Genomic DNA, 21,266 nt, shown 5'->3' on the forward strand with positions numbered 1-21,266 from the left:
GTCTCTAGACCCTCATGATGAGCTGAGCAGTAGTCCCCACTAAGGTGCAAGACAGACCAGAGACCCCAGACCCTCAGTCCCTTGCCTGGGCAGTGGGAGACCCCTGCCCTGGGCCCCCGCACAGCCCACAGGCCCCTGAAGTGGACACATGTCCAGAGCTCCACTCATTGCTAAGGGTGGGGAGCAGCACCTTACACTGGATGGTCTACCTCAGGATGCTGGCCTGACAAGTGGGGTGGGAGCTGCTGCCTCCCAGAGCTGCCCGCAGACAAGAGATCAGCCCTACCAGCTTCCCTTACTGTCCCTGCTCACCCATGGTGCCCATCTCTACCGCCTGCTCACAGCAGCAGGGACCCTATAGACAGGTTGGGCCCTATAGACAAATAATCTGGCATGGGGGACACACAGGCTAAGAAGCTTTCCTAAGGCTGGGAAGGACTCAGTCATACTGGTAGCCCTGGGAAGCAACTGCAGGTGTGGCCCACACCAAGGCTAGGGGCTACCAGGCCCCATGACCTCAGGCTCCATCTACATGGTCCTCAGCCATGCTTCTAGCTGCAAGCTGGACTCCAGTCAGGCAACTTTATTTCTAGAGAAGATGGCAGTGCTGCTCAGCCACGGTGGCAGGTAAGAGGTCAGTGCGGCATATGGGGAGCAAGTCCTGGGGTCCTGGGGCTTCCAAAGTGGGGCCCAGCGTAAGTGTGCCCAGCGTGGCAGGAAGGCAGTCCTAGTGTTGGTCATAAGTCAGGTAGGAAGGGGACCGAAGTACAGCAGGGCCAATCCCACCCACCATGGGCCACAGGTGCCCTGCTTGATGCCGGAGGGACACAGCAGTGCCTCAGAAGCCTGTGTCAAGGCTGAGCGTGCGGCGCGTGACATGCTCCAGCTCCCCGGACACGTAGTCTGCCATGCTGATGCGGTAGTGTGCCAGCATCTTCAGCATCAGCCGCAGGTTCAGCCACCACTGCTCCCGGGGCATGCGGTGCCTGTGGGGGCAGGGGACTAGGGGTCAGGGTAGCTCCTTTGGCTAAGCCTTCCACCCACCCACCCATGCCCCTCATCACACCGAGTCAGTGGAGCCCAGGGTGGGGTCAGGGTCTAGGGCCCTTCCCTTAAGAGCACAGGTGTGCCCCTCTTCCCTGATGGCCCTGCTGACTGTGTCAAAGAAACATGGCCATGACCACTCTCAATCTGGACATGGGGTTCCCAGGGTCCAACCCTCCATGCAGTACTGTCAGTGGGACTCACTCAAAGTCCGTGTGCTCCTTGAGCTCTGTGACAGGGCTAAAGGCCACTACCTTCTTCCGCAGACCAATCACACAGGCCGAGTCTGGGGCATTGGCAAACACCCGCCCTGTGGACACAAGACACATGGTGACTGAGGCTGGGGCTCCTCAGCCTCTGAAGGACAAGGTCTGGCTCCAGGATACCCCACCTACCCTTGCGGTAGACAGCTATCAGCTTGTCTGACATCCAGAGCATGGCCTTCACTCCCAGCTTCGTCCCGTAATTCCGGTCAAAGGGTGTGGGCGCCCCGCCCTGAAACAGAGGGAGACTGTGTCCCTGCAGTCATGCCTTCCACCTCCCATGGCCTGGGCCCTCAGTCCAGCTTTGAGAGTACCCAGCTACAGAGCAGGTTGGCCTTTGGGCCTCAAGGTCAACTGGCAGGGGCCCCACATAGGCCTCCTGAGGGCTACTGAGAGGCTGGGAACAGATAAGGGACAGGGTGGAGTGGAGCAGGAGACGCTGAGTGGAGTGGGTAAGATACTGCATGGTGTGCAGTGGGCTGCCACCCCTCACACCAATAAAGGGGACCCAAGTACCTTATCCCCATACCTGTTGCAGGTGGCCCAGCACGTTAGTCCTGCAGTCAAAGACACCCTTGCCCTCCGACGAGTAGAGGTTGTACAGGAACTCCGTGGTGTAGTGCTCATGGCACTTCTCGTTCCTGGGGACAGAGGGACCATGAGGTCCCGCCCCAAGTGCCCTCAGCCCTACCTCCCAGGTCCACTGACCCCAGCCCCTCACCGCAGCACCAGGCCTCTCTGGATGTCTGTCTTCATCTTCTCTGTCATGTGCTCCACGTTGGCCTGCAGGAGGACTTGGGTGAGCTGGGGGGAAAAGGAGGCGCACCGCAGGACTGGACAGCCTGGGGCTAGGACCTAGGCCTGGGGGCCACCCTCCTTGAAGTGCAGGGTGAACAGATGTCCCCCCAAGGACAGTACCCCCTGCCTGCCGGGCCCCTATAAGCCACCACCCCATGTCAGGAAGCTTAGCCTGAGCTGCCACACCTCAAGGTCATGGATGTTGAAAGGATCCTCAAAGACATAGGCAGCATCTGCGCCCACAGCAATGCCAGTCACAGTGGCCAGGTAGCCGCAGTATCCCCCCATGGTCTCCACGATGAACACACGGCGCTTGGTCCCTGAGGCTGATTGCTTGATGCGGTCACAGCTCTGGGGGTCACAGGGACCAGTGGGTGGACACAGGGCTACACCTTGGGTCCCCACCATTCTGTTAGAGATGCATCAGGACCCCATGCCCTGCCCATACCTCCATAGCAGCATTGACTGCCGTATCTGAGCCCAAGCTAAAATCGGTGCCTGGCACATTGTTGCTGATGGTGGCAGGGATGACACACATGACAATGCACAGCTCTTCATAGCGCCCGCGGGCCTCCACCAGCTGCAGCACCCCCTCATAGGCCTGCAGGGAAAGGCGGCAGGCTAGGGGCCATCCCCCACCCCAACCATGGTCCTACCCAACAGCCTGACCCCACCCAAGTTCACTTTCCAGGGAGGGTGGGGTCCAGCAAGGACCAGACGAATCTGTCCTCAGCTGCTAAGAAGAGCCCAGCACTTGCTCCTTGCACTCTCCTCCTCGTCCACCTCCTCCCCTCTTCTACTGCCCCGCCCCCTTAGCAGCTGGGGTCCATAGACCTAGTGAGCCCTTCAGCAGCTGAGGTGGCCCTTCCCATGCAGATCTTGGGGACTGGACTCCTTGGTGGGCAGAGGAGGGAGCCCTCTCAGAGTTCTGGCCCAGCAGCCCTCACCTCGAATCCACCAATGACCAGCAGGGCATGGATGTTGTGTGCCCGGAGATTCTCCACGATGGCTTCCATGTGGCCCTTGGGTAGTGTCCTGAAGCCAAAGAAATGTCAGTGTGAATATGCAGACTCCAGGGGCACACATTCTGTGTCCCCAGGGCTGCACCAGTCCACAAGTCTCATCTGATGTGTGCTGAGGCAAGGAGGGACCAGTGTAAGAGCCTGGGTGTCACCCCAGCATCCTAGCTGGGCATAGAGTGACAGATAGGGGACACCTGCTTCCCAAGACACAGTAGCATGGTGACGAGGTGGAGAGGACACATGCTCCAGCGCCTGCAGCCTCTCGGGCTCAGGAAGGGTAGTGTCCAGTAGTCACTGCAGGTGACCACGTCCGCCACTGTATGCAGGACTTCAGGCCCATCGTGACACCCCAGGCCCCACGACAAAACCACAGCTACTTCGGAGGGCACAGTGATAGTGCCAACAGCTGCCTGGTCTACAGGGAGCAGGGCTGGTGTCACTTCTGTGCTCGTCTTGCTGCCTCTGCTCCCCACTGCCCAGCAGCCAGCAGCTCACCTCTTGGTGCCCAGCATGGAGCCACCACGGCCAAGCCAGCCGGCTACATCGTGCCAACCTACTTCCTGCACCTGAAAGGAGAGACAACATCAGAGGACAGGCCAGAGGTAACCCATTCCTCTCTGGGCCAGGGACAGAGGCCAGGCAGGGCTGACATCACGCCACAGCCAGAACAGCATCCCTGGGCCTAGCTGGGCGTGGCTGAGTGAACACAGCAGCCCATCTGCCCTTGCCTTGGGCTGTCCCCAGGCTGCACGTGCAAAGCCCTCTTGTCTCTTCGAAATGTCCATGATCAGGCTGCACCACACCACAGGCGCTCAGCCTGCTTCCCTCACGCTGCACCCACCTGGCCCTTGGCGAGGCCCTCGAAGCCATCATGCACGACATACACCGTGTGGCCCTGCGAGATGCCAGTCCGCACCGCCGAGCGCACAGCCGCATTCATGCCAGCCGCTGGGGCACCCACATTTAGGATGGCCAGGGAGAAGTTGGTCTTTGGAGAGAAAGGAGATAGGAACATCAGCCACAGGCTGGACAGGAAGTGGGAAAAAGGCAGGTCCTGTGCCAGTCTCACCACCGTCACATGCTGGGAACAACACATGCTGTCCTAATTCCAGAGGCTCCCAGGAGGGCCACTGTGACACATGCTCTTTGGCACCAACCACAGGAAGCCCAGCAAAGTAAGCAGGTGCAGCATCAAAACCAGACTGTGGGCAGCACTGTGGGTTCAGCCCGGTGAGCAGCGGCTACAAAGCCCTCAGAGCCACCCGGTCAGCAGCAGGCGGTGTGGGTGGGACCTGTGCTACTCCAGCCACATGGCGCTCAGAGCTGGCTCATCAGCACTGTGCTAGAGCTCCTGTAACTCCCCTATGCTGCACATGGGAAGGGGGCCGACAGAAACACAGGAAGAACCGATGTGTGTGATGTGTGCGCACCAACTCCCCAGGTGCAATGTGACCTTTACAGACTCACACATGGACTAACAAAAATAAAAATTAAAAATAAATAAAGGAGAACTCCAAAACAGCAAAAAAAAAAAAAAACACCCACACACCAACACCCACACACAAAACCCTAAACTCAAATGTCAAAATATTCCTGCTCAGCATGGAATCAGAATGAATTTGGTGTCCAGCCTGTCCAGAGAGCTGGCACATCCTGACACGCACACCCAGGCCAGAAGTAGCTGCCCTCCAGGGCTCCTGCCAAGGACCCAGCCCTACTACACCCAAGTGCTCTGTGCCAGCTGGGTTCTGGGATGGCACAGGGACCACCTTTGCCCTACCAGGAGCTGCAGGACACAAGACGGCTGATGGAGCACTGAGCACCAAGCTGGCATGAGCAGCCTCCATCGCCACCCTCCTGGGAGGTCCTGGGCCAGAACCTCATGGCTGTGAGCTTGTGCACCAGGCCTCTGCTTGACCCCAGGGTGCCAGAAACTGACCCTTTCAATACCCTAGTTTTGGAGCGATTCTTTCCTGAGGTGCTTGGCTACCAGGGGGCAGCTGATAGAGTTGAGTGACAACACAGCCACCTTGCTTCCTGCAGGCAAACACTGGCAGCTCACTCATGGTCAGTCTGCACCTCTTCAGGACCAAGCACGGCTACTTGGGACTGGCTGGCCCCACAGTGGAGCAGAACTAAAACTGGGTTCAGGGCTCAGACCCCTGGCAGGAGGGCAGGAGGGCAGGAGGGCAGGGTGCTCAGCAGCAGGCAGGCAGTGAGCCTGTGCAGCATCAAGGCTGCAGAACCAGCACAGCCGGTGTTCTGCTGCCCGAGCTCACCTTCTCTTTGGAGACCTTCTGGTGGGCAAGCAGCTTGTACATGTTCCAATTGTTCTCAAAGCTCCTGCAAAGGAAGCGGCTCATGCAGTTCCCACCCTGAAGTCCACAATGTACGGCCAACGCACTCAGCACAGCATGGGGCTATGGCCAGTCAGGAAAGGCATGTGGACTGGGGCATAGAGCCACGCAGCACAGTGCCAGAAATGCAGCCAGGAAGGGCCTGGACACTACCGCTTCTGGCCCTCGCAGCCTGGCTGGGCACCTTCAGTAGCATGCACAGAGTTGGGCACTCAGGCTGTTGCAGGCTGGCAGCTTTGGCAGCAGGCAGGGAGCTCAGCCAGGGGAAACCAACCTGCATGTCTGTTGTGGCCAGGACACCCCCAAACACCTGGCCTACCTGATCAGGCAGGGCCACACTCCAGGCTGGCCTGGACCTCTGTACACTGGCCCAGTCACCCTGCTTCCAGCCTGTGGTACTACACTACTTGCCCTGCATGGCCACATATAGCCCATGTCCACTCCAACCTACACCCACCAGCTTCTCAGCAAAGGGCCACCCACCTGGCTGCTCCTGAGATGTCCCTGCAGCACACACTGTGGGACCTCAGCCAAGTGCCACAGAGTCACCTCCTCGACACACATGCCAGGGCACGGAACACATAGCACCCTCACCTGCCGCGCAGCTGGATGGCCTCATCAAACCTCTTGTCATCCATGGCCTTCTGCACATCCTTTGTCTTTGAGAAGAGAAGCAAAAAGCATGGGCTCTTAGAAAATGGTGGGGAAAGCAGTCCTTCTGGGTCCTGGCCACCTGTCCTCCCTTAGCAGTAGCACCCCAGGCCCCACAGCACAGACTGCTAGAGACCAAGCAGGCCCAAGCACCTGAAGCAGCAGGCAGATGCCAGGTGGGTCTTCCACGAAGAACTGCATGGCCACATCTCACCTGCCCTATCCCCAATCCAGCTGAGCCAGGACCAGCGTCTTCCCATACAGCCCTGCAGCCCTCACCACCCACCTCCCCTCCCAGGGTCCCTGCTTGGTCCCCTGCTCAGGCCTTCCCACCACTCCACTGTCCCTGTCCCCTCCCTATGCACCCCCATCCTAACCCTGAATGCCTTGCCCTACAGCTTCTAAAGTCAGTCCAAGCTGCTGCTCCAGGAAGCTGAGTGACCTTGCCCTGGTCACTCCCAGGCCCTTCAGACCCACCAAGTCTCCTCTCTCCCTATGGGTCCAGCACCTGTTAGGGTACCCCCACTTGTGGGTGGCCTATGCCTGCCGCACCCCTCAACCAAGCACACAAGGTCTGCCCTTGGGCCGGGGTGTGCCAAGAGAACCTGCCTGGTAGGTAAGCCCCCAGGCCCTCATCCCATGCCTGAGGACTCCAGAAAGAGAAGGCTGGGACGACAAGAAGACCAGCAATGCATGACGCCCTAGAAGGGCAGAGTGGGCCAGCACTTACCACCTGCACACACTCCATGAGGGGCAGCCGCACAGACTGGTTCCCCGAGAGGCTGACCACACAGGCAGGTGTGTCGGGTGTGGCCTCCAGCAGCGCCATCACTGCCTCCATGCCCATCTTGCTGCTCTGCGGGACAGTGACCAGTTCAGGCCTGATAGGTCAGGACTCAAAGCTTCCCAAGCACCTTGCCCCAAACACTCCCCTCTTGGTTTCGCAGGCACCCTACCTCCAAACTCTCTACCCCTTGGTCCCACACAGAACCAAACCCAAAACTGCAGAACAGGTCCACCTGTCTTTGACCTCGGTAAGCAATCGCAAAACTTTCCTTTGTTAACATTAAAGGTCCCCTGCAGACCAGGTAGCCTGCCAAGATTAGCTCTCTGTCAGCTGTTCCGGATTACGCTCCCTAAAAGATCCTACAAAGTCTCCTATCTCCCCTTTGTTCACCATTGTCTTGGCCGACTAGACAGCCAGGCTGCTTGATGCCCCCAGTATACCTTCTACTTGCATCAGAATGCCTGGCATGATCAATTACATGGGTTCATACCTAACAAGGCCCTCCATCCCCACCTGGTTCCACAGGCCCCAAGGTGAAGGCTTCCAGACCCAGCAGGAGCCCCTTCCTGGGCCACCTCCAGCCCCACAGGAAGGCCCAGCCCCCAAACCACCTGGGCAGAGAGGTCTTCAGCCCTTACCGCCTATGTGTGGTGGAGAGGGCTGGTGAAGAGACAGAGGTAGCGTGACCCCAAGAACCCAAACCAGGTTTCTTACATGGGGGGCCCTCTATCATATCCTCGAGGACACAGCTGAGGGGTGCTCGCCCACACACTCTGCAGACAGCACACTCACACATATACCCATGTGCACCCAGCCCAGGTGACGTCCACCTACCAGGATGCGGTCGAAGGCAGAGGGTGTCCCTCCTCGCTGCACATGGCCCAGCACTGTCACTCGTGTGTCAAAGCCCAGTCTCTGGACCACCAGCTGCACATAGGAGAGTCAGGCCATGGATTCTTGGGAACCCCAAACCTGTAGGTCTCACCATGTGGTCAGCTATTGCCCACCTCAGGCTCCCAGAACTATGGCTTCCATGTCTGGTCTAAGGGTCTGGGTGAAGGGGTGAGTGGGGGCTCCAGGCACCTGTGCCCCCAGGGTTGCTTCTGTTTACGTGTGTGCATGCATGGGCCACCTACACACTGGCAGCCCCATGTGCCAAGCAGCACAGGGTCTGAGCCCTCTGTTTAGCCTGTGCCTGCCCCTGGGCTTCTCGGGACTTAGGGGCAGAAGTCTAGGTCGGTAGGTGGCACTGCATGGGTGGGTGACCACCATGAGGAGCACAAGTCCCCAAGCAGCATTGTGCTACAGGCAGGGGACCCATGGGGACCTGCAGCAGGGGCTGGGCGTCCTGTCCCTCAGGACAGCAGTGCCACCCTCTGCACTGTCTGTCACCTGGAGCAAGGCAGCACCGTGTCCCAAGGGCAGTTGCAGGGCTGGAGGTGCCCTCTCCATGCCCGGCCACCAGGGGGCACACTCACATCCTTCACATAGCTGGACGAGATGGGCTTCCCATGGCGGTCAATGGCGCCCTCTGCAATGATGATGATGTTCAGGCGGGAGCCCCGGCTTCGAGTCTGCAACACACACCAGATTCGGCACCAGCCCCAAGCTACCCACGTGGCCACCAGCACAGGGGCCTCCCAGACCTGACACTGCCTGGAGCCCACAGGAATAAGGCAAGACCCCCAACTCTGTGGGACCTGACCATGTCTGAGGGTAGAACCACAGCCAGTTCCACCAGGCCACTGCCCTCTGGGACCAGGCCAGGGTACGCAGCAGCAGGCCCAGGTGGGGTGAGGACCTCTGCACAGGTGGGGATGGGCAGGGTCCAGCACCAGGGTCAGCACTCCTGATCTTGGGTTGGGGGGCACTGCTTGCAAGGGTGAGCTCAGATTCCTCCACAGAGCAAGCAAGAACCAAGATGTGGGCCCACACCTGGGCTCAGCGAGGACTGAGTTGCCCTCACCAGGTCCACTAGGCTGGAAGGGCTGCATGGCCCTCAGGTAACACATGGCCTCAACCCAGACTCCACCTCACCCTGTCCCGGCTTTCTGGGGAAGATTCCAGAAGCCAGGTCAGCACCCTTAGGTGACCCTTAACCCCCAGCAGCTCTGCCTAGCCACAGGGAGGAGGAAAGGAAGTAAAGCTGCCACCTTCATGTGGGGACATGGATTCTGCCAGCCCCAGGCCTGCCCTGTCTCCAGGTTGGTCACAGGGGACACACCATTTTTCAGATACTATCCAGGGCTGGACTTACTGGGTAGCTGGGCCACTCCACACCATGGGCCTGAGGCCAGGGTAGCAAGAAGTGATCCACAGCCTTCCAGATGGGTGCTTGAGTGTCTGCAGGGCAGTGTCAGCTCACTCTGTTCCAGAGCCCCCCTCCCCAACCCTGGGACCACCTCCCCAGCTCCTAGGAGGCCTCTCTCGCAGCCACCCCTGCTGCTCTGCCTTAGGACCCCATCCACACTGGCTACCAACATCCCCGGCTCTCAGCCTCAGCACCAGGCCCCAGCTGCCCTTGGTACACAGACCTGGGGACATAAAGCTAGCCCCACTGTTTAAGCTCAAGGGTCCCTGTTGTGTCCTTCATCCTCACAGAAGCCACTCTCAGTCCCAGAAAGCCAATTTACAGTGTCCCTAGCACTGAGCTGAGCCTAGTCACAAGAGCTGAGCCTCCAGCACCACCTCTTGCCCCAAGTGAGTCCAGGAGTCAGCATTGCACCTTCCCCAAGGGGCTGACAGCACACAATGAACTGGCCACAACCCTGGGGACATTCCCAGAGTTCCCTAAGGACACCGCTGCCACCAAGGGATCCCACTGGCCACTCACCTCACCCAGCCTCTCACACATGAAGTTCTCCCACCCATCCTCAGGGGGCGCCTCTGGGATGAACAGCCAGTCGGCACCGGAGGCCAGCGCAGACACCAGCGCCAGGTACCTGCAGGTCAGCAGGGCTGCTCAGGATGCTGTCCTAGGAGCTGCATCTTCCCATCTCTTCTGCATGGCAGGCCCAGGTTCTCACACCACTCATATTTGAGTGAGCACTGTGGTGCTCTCCCCACTGTACCCACCCTCACCACAGCCCCAGGCAGCCCGCCTCACCCGCAGTGCCGCCCCATCACCTCCAGCACGAACGTCCTCTGATGGCTGTAGAGAGGGGACAGGAGGGTGGTCAGAGCCAGGGCCCCTGGCCACACAAGCCAGCCTGCTCACTGCAGATGGGTATTTTTGCTGATGCCAGTATGTGGGGCAGGAGGCAGCAGCTCTCCAGCAAACTTCAGTGAGCCCTTGTGATGTGCTAAGATCATGGGTGACTGAGGGCCCCCCACCAGGTCACGCCCACACCAGAGGGCCAGACCCTGACAGCACCAGGCTGGGTGTCCTTGGCCAGCTGGCAGGGTGAGACTGGATACCAAGACCCCCTACTAAACCCTATGCATCTCCCCTAGCCAAGGGTCAGAGCTACACCAACTGCACCCAGGCCACCAAGATCCACAACCCCCACACAGTGACTGCCCCCACCCGGGGAAGACAGCCCCACCCACCTCTGGGCTGTGGTGGTGATTGCATCGATGACCTCCATGATGCGGTGCAGGGCTGAGTCTGTGCCAATGGTCATGTCGGTGCCGCAGAAGTCATTATCAATGGAGCCTACCAGCCCAGCAATGTTCAAGTGCGAGTAGGTCTGAGCCGTGGTCTCTGAGATCTTGCCTGGGTGAGGGTCATAGGAAGTTCTGGCTGAGGTCCCACAGCCCGGTCAACCTCCACATGGAGCAAGAATGGTCCCAGTCTCAACTGCACAGCCCAAGACCTTCGCCCCAGGTCATGCTGTGAGTAGCATAGAACTAAGGGCCACAGGGTTCACTTTCTGGGTAGTGGCATGGGACTCTGTCTAATGTAACGAATTCTGTGTTTCTGCACACTGTGAAATGGTCTAATGCACATCCCGAACCTCCAGAGAACACGTCCCAAAGCCCAGCTGGGTTACCCTGGAGCACTGTCCACAGCAGTATGGGTTCAAAACCAGCCCAGCCTGGCCACTCCTGCCTGGCTGGGAGATAGGACCAAATGCACCTTGGCCACCTGCTGAGCCCACCAGCCACAGACCCACCTTCCCTCACCAGCTCCTCCAGCAGGCCACCCCACTCGCTGCGGAAGATGTTAGCACCCGTAAGGCTGCCGTCCCCACCGATGACACACAGGTTGGTGATGCCACGCTGCACCAGGTTGAAGGCAGCAGCCCGGCGCCCCTCCCGTGTAGTGAAGGCCTTGCATCGGGCACTGCCAATGATGGTGCCACCCTGCACAGAAGAGACAAGGCCTCTGTTGGGGGGGTTGGGGGCCAGAGGGACCCAGGGCTAGGCACTAAAGGGACAGTGGACCCTGCAGGAGCAGAGGAAGATACCTAGGGTGGCTCTAGACACTGCATAGGAGCCCCTCAGGTTCCCCTCGCTGGTCAGCCCTGGACCTGGGCTCACCGAGGACCCAGCTGCCCAGGACAACTGCACCTATGCACTCAGTAGCCAGGGTGGCTGTGGGACAAGCAACCACCCACCTGCATGGTCTTCGAGATCCCCAGGGGAGGGATGAAGCCCCCTGCCAGTCCAGGCCTGCCCCCCACCCCCATGCCTCCACCCACAGTTCCCTGGCTCAGGCCACTGTCTCAAGCCTGGTCCCCAGAGCCTCCTGAGACCTGGCAACTCCACACCCCAAAAACCCAAGCTGCCAGATGACACAGCCATCAGGAGCTGAGCCTGCAAGTATGTGTCTGCGTGTTTGTGGTTCTCTTTGTTTATGCACAGCTTTGTGTCTATGCATGTCTGTTACTGTGCTTGTGTTTCTTTGTGTCCATGTACCCTGTCTCTCTGTATGTCAGCCTCTGTGTGACTCTGGATCTGTGTCACCATCCATGTACATACAGGTCTGTGAGTCTCTGCCTGTGTAAGTATCCATCTCTGTCTCTGCCTGTGCATCGGTATCTATGTGCATCTGCATGTTTGTGTGTCCTGTGTGTGTGCCTATGTGTGTGCTGCCTGTATATGTCTGTGTGTGTTGTCTGTGTGCATGTGTTCGTGTGTCTGTGTTCGTGCCACACACCAGCATTCTCACACACGGGGCCTGAAAGGCGGCCCCAGAGCCTCACCAGCTGGATGATGTTGGAGACGCTGAGCCAGGTGGCCGGCTTGATGTTCTCACCTCCCTCCACAAGGCCCTCGTAGCCCTGCAACCAAGGGACAGGCGTGAGGCAGCAGCCCACAGTGGCTGACACAGTCTCCTGGAAGACAGAGCTTCAGACTACAGCCAAAACCTCACAAGCAGGAAGCAGGCCAGGGCGCCACCCCCACACCTGGCAGCCCAGCGGAGTAATTCACCTGGCAGGCAACAGCCCCACCCTGCCTTAAGCTGAGCTCATGTCACTGATCCCAGATAGGACAGACAAGGGCGCAACCCAGGAGCCCAGGAGGCCTTCCTCCAACCTGCCAATGACCTATTAGATCTGCTTACGTGAACTCAGTGGCACTGGATCTCTTTGTCTATGCACATCTTTGTGTCTGTGCACATCTGTTACTGTGGGGACACTCTCTGGGGCCTTGTGGGTGTGGCCACTGCACACTGCACACACCCTTGCTGCACACACGTCCCCACCACTGATGGGCACACAGCAGATACAAAGGAGGCTACAAGAACACACATGTCCCCGCAGACACCCATGCTTTCTGGGTGAGAGAGCCCACACATGAGAGGACATGAGAGTCCTTAGACGCATGGGCAGCCATTAAGGGCCATGTCCCACAGCACCCCAAGTGTGTGCAGCCAGCCCCCCAAGTGGACAGCATGTCTTTCCAGCCTGGCAGCTGGGGCTCAGCCCCTCACAGGAAAACACTGCTTGAGTGTCCCAGATGACAGCTGCCACCAGCTACCTGGCCAGCACAGGGCTGGCTCCCTGCAGCAGCACCTGCCTGTAGGAGGGGTGTCATCCACCAGGCCTGATGAGGACTCAGGGGCTCCACAGAGGTGGCAGATGGGAAAGCTGCATCAGTGTACATCCCCAGCCTCTGAGACCCACAGCCTCCCTGCCCATGGGTCATGAAGATGGGCCACCTCTGCACAGCTGCCCCCATGGGCACTGCTCATCTAGCTGGAGGAGACAGAGGTACCACCTGAGGACCACAGGGTGCCTGTCCTGGCCAGCCCAGCCCTTCCTTCTACAAGCCAGGCTCCCAACCATGAACACCACCACTTGAGGGGCCACGGACACACAGGGACCTGCAAAGCTGGGGCCCGGCAGGCAGGTCAGCTGCAGGAGAGACGTTCTATTCTCAGGACAGCATCCACCCTACCCAGGCCCTCCTGCCTGTCTCTGCCCATGCCCCATGCCTTCTCACTTGCCCCTGCCCAGCCTGGCCTAGGCAGCCTCCAAGGTGGTCTCACAGCCAGGCACTCTGAAGTGCCCACAGCTCTTTCTGGGGGAACCCCAGACCCACAGGTCCACTGTTGCTCTTGGGGAACACAAGCCACCCCCACTGCCTCAGCCGCTGAAGTGACGGCTCTCACCCACAAGGCGGCAGTTTTCTGGCCCTTCTGTGCCCCCCAGAAAGGAATCAGCAGGCCCATTTTTTTGTTTGTTTGTTTGTTTCCTTTTGTTTTTTGAAATAGGGCCTCCCTATGTAGTGCAGGCTGACTTTGAACCCCCTATATAACCCAGACTGGCCTCAAACTCAGGGCATTCCTCTTGCCTCAGCCTCCTGAGTGCAGGGATTACAGGCATGCCCACCACGCTTGGTATGTCAGGCCCATTTGATGGAAGAAACTCAGGGTCCAAGAAGGACCTGCCCAACACTTGGCCCAGCCCCCTGCCAGCTTCCAACCCATGTCCTGCACTCTGTGGGGTCTACAGTGTGCCCAGGAGAGAGACGAGCCTCGCCCAAGCACTCACATGTTTATTCCCCACTTGTCCCTGGAGAACAGGGGCTGGGTGAGGCCTGCTATAACCAGGGATCAGGTGAAAGGACAAGGCCACACCAAGCGGAAGGAACGGGACAGCCAGGGTGCTGTACTATACACAAAGAAAGAAGACAGCACAGCCAGAGGCCACTAGAACCCATAGCAGGACAGCTGCCAATCCACAATGGGGTTACCCACTACCACCAGGGACAGAACAAACCAGGACGGTGCAGCTAGATCCTACAGTGGGTCCCCGGGCCCAGCTCAGCAAAGCCCCACAGGACAGGCACTGGACTGGAGGGGCCCAGGACACCTGCCCACCCTACCTGGGCTCCATGGTGGGTACTGCCCAGCAATGCCATGGAGCAGGGCCAGCTCAACTGACTGCTCTACTCTCTGTCCGTCTTACAGGTCCCAACCCTGTCTGCATTTTGTAGCACCTCCACCCAGTCCAACTACACCCACAGTGCTGCCCAGGCTGGCCACTAGAGCGTGTCTAGGGTTAATGTGGCCTGCACCACACAGAAGCCACAGTTCCTGCAAGAACATGTGGGCCACCCTGATGTGGCCCCATTGCACATGGTCTTACCTCATAGATGAGAAACACTTTAGCACCCACATAGATGCCCATGCGGGTTACAGCCCTGACAGCAGCGTTCATACCTGTGCAGAGATGGAACAAACCATCAGGCCAGCCTCAGGGGCACTGGGCACTCTGACCACTGCCCACAGCCCCCGGGGCTCCATGCCCAAAATTTCAGACATTCAAAGGCACTTCATCCTCTAAAAGACTCTGGAGGACGCACTCACACCCCTGCAGGCTCAAGGGCTCTAAGGTTTACATTACACCTGGTGCTGAGACAGAGGCACAGGAGCAGCCCAGGGCAGCTGTAAGGGAAACAACCCCACCCTGCCCTCCACGGTGAGCAGGGCAGTTGGTGGTCACCTCCTCCCCCAGTGAGTAGCCCCAGGCTCCCAGGGCTGCGGTCTAGGTTTCTGCTACTCTACAGAGGCAGCAGCTGGCAGGAAACATGCCAACCTGCCCTGGAGCCTGGGACACAAGAGGCAGGTGGCACCACCCCATCCAGGGGAGGCCGTGAGGGCTGCCACCCTCGGTCCATTGCAGCCAGAGCCCAGCCACTCAGGCCCAAGACCTTGCCACTCCTCCTACCTTCCCCATCTAGCACCCATGCATCTGGAAGGAGGCCAGGCCTCTAAACCCAAACTCTCCCTGCTGCTGGAAAACCTTGCAAGAGCTCCAGGTCCCCAAAGAGTCTGTGGTCCCCACAGGACCCTAAGCATGTCCTCCACTTGCATAGGGTTCATGGGGCTCAGGAGCAGGCCAGGTTCTGGCAGGAAGCACAGAACACACAGGGGGCCACAGAGGGTAAGGCCAAGCACACCATCTGGCCTGAGGGTCTCTCTGGCATCCCTAGGCTCCAGAGAGTGTCCACATGCTGTCAGGCCACAGCAACCTGACCATCAGGCTGGAGGGCTTGTGGCACCTCAAGGACAGCAAAGGGCCTGGGACAAAGTAACATGTATTTCTCACAAGCATACAAGGGACTTTGGGACACTGCAAAGCCAGCTCTCCTGTGACACCTGAGACAACACTGCAGCCCAAACCCAGCTGCATATCCAGTGTTCCCAAGAGCACAGGGGCCACATGATGTGAAAACTGTTTCAAGGGGGGACAATACAGCTGCCATGGAGGGGGGACAATACATCTCCTTACTAAAAGCAGGTGCCCAGACACTTCGAGGAAGCTGGCTCTTCAGGGCCCTTTCATCTGCTTTTTGTCTTCAAAATAAACCCAGGACAGCAGCCCACCCCAGTCAGAAGGGCAAGTGTTACAAGGACTGGCACTGCCCATCAGTTGACAGCCAAGGGACACTAAGTCTGAGGTCCTCACTGTAATCACCCAGAGGAAGAGGTCAGTGAGCATGACAGCAATAGTCACAGGATGCCACAGAGCTTGCTGGTGCTGGCAGTCAGCTACCAGTCAACAGGCAGACCAAGGGAACCCCAACAGGGCGATGTGGGAGAGATGAGGGGGATGGTGCCCCGTCCTCAAGGAATTAATGGAAGACAAGGGGCCATGTGACCAGCAGGAAATGCAATGCCCACCATCCAGGCACAGAGGTCTGTAGAAATAGCAGTGGCCAGGCCAGGGATGAGAGACAAGAGGGTGGAGCCAGGCTGGCAGGCCTGGCTGCTTTTAAGTCCTCTAGCAACTTCTGCACAAATCACTGTGATTATAGACATCTGCCGGCAGCAACCACCTTTCAACCAGCTGACCCCATTGGAGGACAACAGGAAGAGAGGCTCAAGCTGCTGGGGCAGGACTTCCCGGCTGGCTGCAAGGGCCTGCATGAGGGCCTGTCTCCTGCCCCTCATTCTCCTCACAAAAAGGGACATGCAGGCCAGAAGACTTGAGCCACAGAGCCTGTCAACGCAGGCTGGCCCTGGCGTCCGAATCTGGTGGTCAGGTGGTAAGGTTGAGGGCCTTCATGTGGTGGATCGGGCTCTGGAGGAAAGAGCGCCCCCAGTCCCCACCCCAGCCACTGTCAGCTCCAATAGACACTGAGGGCACAGGGAGGGCACAGTCAGCCTGGACTGCCCTCCAGGACTGTGTCACATCCAGACAGCTCCTCAGGACTTACACAACAGAAGGCCCTGCTCTGTACAAACTCCAGATGCCAGCTGCTCCCCTGACCTAGTGGCCCAGCCGGCACCTGCGTCCCACATCAGCCTGTAAGCTGTGACAGGAAAGAGGTCTGAGTCTCCTTCCTGCCCTGCATAGCCTCAGCACCAAATCAGGTTCACAGTGCATACAGACAGCACACACAGGGCACAAGAAGGAGGGTACCAGCAGGAGACAGGAGGTCAGCCAGCAAGTGCTTCAATAGGCGCCCTTCCAGGGCTCTGCATGGAGAGGATCCAACGAGGGGAACACTCAGGCAGATTGTGCCCACCCTTACAGCACCCTCTCCTGGGCTGGGAGGGGCCTCCCAACCTTGCCCTGGGTTAGCCTCCAAATGGCTTATCTGTCACCCTGGGTGGCCCTGCCCACAGGGGCCCCCATGGTGGGAGAGGACAAGGACGCAGACGTGTCCTGCAGGGCCCAAGGTGCCCCTTCATGCTTCCTGGCCTTCCCCATGCTTCCCTTAGGTGCTGCTGCCTCCTGCTGCTTCCCAGGTCCTTGGCCAAACTCTCCAAAGTGACCACTGACCAACAGCAAGCACTCTGTGCCACGGATATGCAAAGGGCAAGCAGACCAGAGCCCAAGCCAGGTCAGCAGCCCAGATCTGAAGGCCGTACCTGTGGGCTGAGGTCCTTCCTGATCTCACCCTATCCTAGCTTGGGTCCAAGCAGGACCTGGCTCCTGGGGGCAGGCTGTCCTGCATTTCTCAGCTACTGCTCACTTCCAAGGAGCAGCAGAGTCTGAGGGCATGCCTGGCACGTGGGACACCAATGCTTTCTCCTGCCTGAGGTGGGCTGGCTCCACAGGTGGCACCCAGCCATCCCAGCGCTAAGGCCTGGAGGCCAAGGGAGTGGAGCCAGGCCACAGGAGGAGGGCTCCAGGCCAGGCACCCTCCCAACCTTCCAGCAAGAGGCTGCACAAGTAAATGCCCGCACCAGGACTTGGCTAAGAAAACTCCAGCCCGGCACAGCGGGACTCCCCGCGCCCTCTTCCACACTTAGGCTCCAATTAAAAGGTACAGGGAGGAGCCCAGCGGTGAAGCAGCCCGGGGCGTTTGTCCCCATCCCAGCGGGGACGGGGAAGCCGGCTAGGAGTAGGACGGCGGGACCCTGGGGTCCTTCCTCCAAGTCCTCCGCGGAGGGACCCTGCTGGCTCTCGAGACCTGGCTCAATCGCACGTGTTGCACAGCTCACAGCGGGCACGGTCACACCCCCGGGGACGGGAAGGCGGAGCTCAGAGCCGTGGCCCGCGGCACGTACGCGGCAGCCAGATCTCGGGCACAGAGGTTCAGGAACCGAGTCGCTACCTCCCCGCCACCCGCCGCGCCGCCCCACCTTGCGCATCGCCGCCGCTGGTCAGCACCCCGATGGCCTTGCCGGCCCCCGATGCGCGCAACTTCTCCAGATCCACGGCGGCCATGGTGGCGGCGACACCAGCGCGCTCCTCCCGCCGCCGCGATCGGCTCTCAGCGCCCGCGGTAGGCGTAGCTGTCCCTGGCCCGCGCCTGCGCGCCCCACCTTCTGCCCGCCCCTCCTCGCGTCACGTCCGACGGTGATGTGGATGACAGAGAGGACTAGGCTTAAGCCTAAAGGTTCCCGCGGTCCTCCTAGGGCTAGATAGAAGCAGGTTAGAGGGTGCAGGGCTGGGGACGGAGATGCAAAGCAGAGTCGCTTTGAGTTTGGGAAGAGAAAAGGGTGCTGGAGATGGACGGTGGCAATGGCTACACAGCACTGTGAATGTCTTTAATGCCCTGGACTGTGCCCTTTGATACGGTTGAAATGCAAAAATTGGGGGTGTGGCACACAACTGTAATCCCAGGCTGAGGCAAGAGGATCACCGTGAATTCAAAATCAGCCTGGTACAAGGTGTGGTGTGCACACCCATAATCCCAGCCCCCAGGAGGCTGAGGCGAGAGGCTCACTGTGAGACCAGCATAGGCTACAAAGTGAGCTCAAGGCCAGCCTGAACTGCATTGGGAGACTCTGTCTCAAAAAAGAGAGGAGGTGCTGGGGAGATGGCTCAGTAGAATAAGTGCTTACCTGACAAGCACAAGGGTCTGAGTTCAATCCCTGGTTCTGCAAAAAAAAAAAAAAAAAGAGAAAGGAAAAAAAAGGGGGGGGGCGCACAGCCAAATAGCTCAGCGGATCAAAGCGCCTGCAAGCAGGCACAGGGGCCAGGGGTCGGGGATTCAATCCCTGGGCCTGTCGTGCTGGCCTGCACCCGCATCCTTACCAGCCCCGGGGGGCACTGAGACGGCAATTGAGACTGGGCTGAGAGTGGGTGTAGTGGCGCCATAATCCCAGCTCTTGGGAGTCTGTAAACAGGCCTAGGTCACTACAAGTCTGATCCAGTAGTGAGACCCTGAGCACCCTTAACACTTCCCTAAAATACACACACACAAACAACAACAAAAAATCAGCCCAGACTACACAATGAGTTCAAGGTCTGCCTGGAATATACAGCGAGACTTGTTTGAAAACCAAAGAAAAGGAAATGAAAGGAAGGCAGGGGATGCGGAAGGACACACAGAAATTTAGTGCAGTAATTTTTTTTTTGAAACTTGTCCAAACAACATTAAAAATAATAGTAATAATAACAGTAACAATAGTGAGACAGGTTAACAGACTAAGCTCCTGCTTAGGCAAGCACAGGAACTGGGGTTAGATCCCCGGCACGTGCCCACCCCCTCCCTGAGCCAACCAGACATGGTGGCCGGACATGGTGGTACATCCCTATAATCCCAGCCCTGGGGAGGCTGAAAACAGGAGGATCACTACAAGTCCAAGTTGCATAGTGAGACCCTGTACCAGATACATTAAAAAATAAAGATAATAATGAGGAGGAGGAGAAAATTGACCAAACAAAAATAGGTTCTAGGGCCGGCGGTATAGTTCAGTGGACTAAGCGCTTGCCTGGGTAAGCACAAGGGCCAGGATTCCATCCCTGGCACTACATGCCACATCGGCCCTGCCCCCAGGTGCCCTGAGCCTGCGATGGAATCTGGGTGCGGTGGCTCACACCTGTATTCCCAGCACTAGGGAGCCAGAAATCAGGAGGATCACTATGAGTCTGAGCTGCATAGTGGGACCCTGCACAAAAACAAAATATAAACATAACAGGTTCATTGTGAATGCCCAGTGGAAAACTCAAAGGTCACCAGGAGAGGAAAGACCCCTGTTGTCCCTGAGGGGCAGGAACAGAGGGGCAGGACCAGGGATATAGCTCAGCAGCTAAGTGCCTGCCTGATAAGAATACGATCTTAAATTCGATCCCTGGTACAAAATATAAAAATAAATAAAGCAGAGGGGCAGGACAATTGGTTCCAAGACCTCCGTGATCCTGGGCAAGGGCGGTCCATCTTTGCTGGCTACATGGAAGGGAGAAACCCTCTGTTCCTTGTTCCACATGTGTTCTGGGTCTCCAGACTCAAGATGTGACAAAATTGCAGCCAGGGTGTAGGGTCCTGGGTGCTTGAACTCCACCATGGGGTGGGCACAGCAGTGCCATGGGCATTGTCCTGGGCATTGGCACAACTCACTGAGCTCAGTCCACACTTGGGGATCCCAGGAACAAAGTCTGCCCACTGAAGGCAGAGTGTAGAGCCCTCAAGTGTTTTCAAAAGCACCACAGCAGAGGTGCCAAGTGAGCTCAAGGCCACTTTGTCTCTAAGTGGATCACTACAAGAGACTTAGAGACTCTATGTCTCTAAGGGCCTTGCGACTCTCAGGAGGCCACAGCAGCCTTCAGGCAGATGCCCATGTGGCCGGGGCCCAGAGGAATCAAGCATGAGAAAGGAATTTCATCTGATCTATACTGTCACAGTGCTGGGCCAGATACAGGTGAGACCCTGGATCACTCCCTGACCTGGGTCTCTGATGAGATGGGGGGGGGGGGCAGGGGACAAAGAGAAGCAGCTCTGGGCCTGTGCAGGCATGAGTGGTTAGCCAGGGATTGAACTGAGGTCAGATCATCCTTTGTAGCCCAGGCACGGGGCTGGCTGAGGAATCCTTACCAGTCAGTCACTTTTCAGAAATCCTGTTCTGCAAGTCCTTTAAAAGCTTTTTAAAAAGCTTGTGATGGCACAAGCCTATAATCCCAGCTCTGGGGAGCTGAGGCAGGAGGATCTCAGGCTAGAGACCCTTCCAGACTATTTCAGGAAGGAGAGTTTGTCTCAAAAGTAAACAAGCAAAAAGGGCTCAGAGTGTAGCTCCATGGTAATGCAGTTACCTAGTGGGCTCAGAGTCCTGGGTTCAATCCCAGAACTGCATCAATAAAAAAGAGAAAAGCTTAAATATTGCATGATACAAGAAACCAAATACTAGGGGCTGGGGAGATGGCTCAGTACAATAAGCGCTTCCCTGGTAAGTGCAAGGGTCTGAGTTCAATCCCTGGTTCTGCAAAAAAATAAAAAATAAAAAAACATAGGAGAACCTGTACTGTAACAACATGTAACTCAGTTGTGCTCCAAATTTTCTGACCAAGAAGATTATGGAGCCACAGAAGAATGTGTTCGATGACATATAGTGTGCCTGGGGAGAGTCACATGGAGAGAAAAAACATTTTCTCAGAGAGCAAATTGGTCAAGCAATGGCCATGACTCATCCACATGTCTGACACTGACAAAAGGATGTACAAAGGGCGGTACAGGGCTACAGGACAAATCCTGAGAGTACTTGGCTGACTATCAGATA

General features: G+C 57.9%; 1 protein-coding gene across 1 annotated transcript; it reads right to left on the minus strand.

Moving 5' to 3' along the window:
• Positions 1-568: 568 nt before the first annotated feature.
• On the minus strand, positions 569-18,063 carry Pfkl (phosphofructokinase, liver type). Its single transcript, XM_004631797.2, has 22 exons — positions 17,910-18,063; positions 14,461-14,534; positions 12,070-12,147; positions 11,038-11,227; positions 10,472-10,637; positions 10,029-10,073; positions 9,756-9,864; positions 8,401-8,496; positions 7,757-7,849; positions 6,866-6,991; positions 6,079-6,143; positions 5,407-5,470; positions 3,969-4,115; positions 3,623-3,693; positions 3,053-3,140; positions 2,554-2,706; positions 2,292-2,456; positions 2,029-2,090; positions 1,837-1,948; positions 1,440-1,539; positions 1,249-1,354; positions 569-986 (listed from the first exon to the last, which is right to left on the minus strand). Exons 1-22 carry the CDS (start codon positions 17,992-17,994, stop codon positions 839-841), a joined length of 2,343 nt encoding a protein of 780 aa, XP_004631854.1. The 5' UTR covers positions 17,995-18,063; the 3' UTR covers positions 569-838.
• Between the last annotated feature and the right edge of the window lie 3,203 nt (positions 18,064-21,266).

The sequence above is a fragment of the Octodon degus genome, unplaced genomic scaffold, assembly GCF_000260255.1.
Source record: "Octodon degus isolate 3935 unplaced genomic scaffold, OctDeg1.0 scaffold00045, whole genome shotgun sequence".
Taxonomy (NCBI): domain Eukaryota; kingdom Metazoa; phylum Chordata; class Mammalia; order Rodentia; family Octodontidae; genus Octodon; species Octodon degus.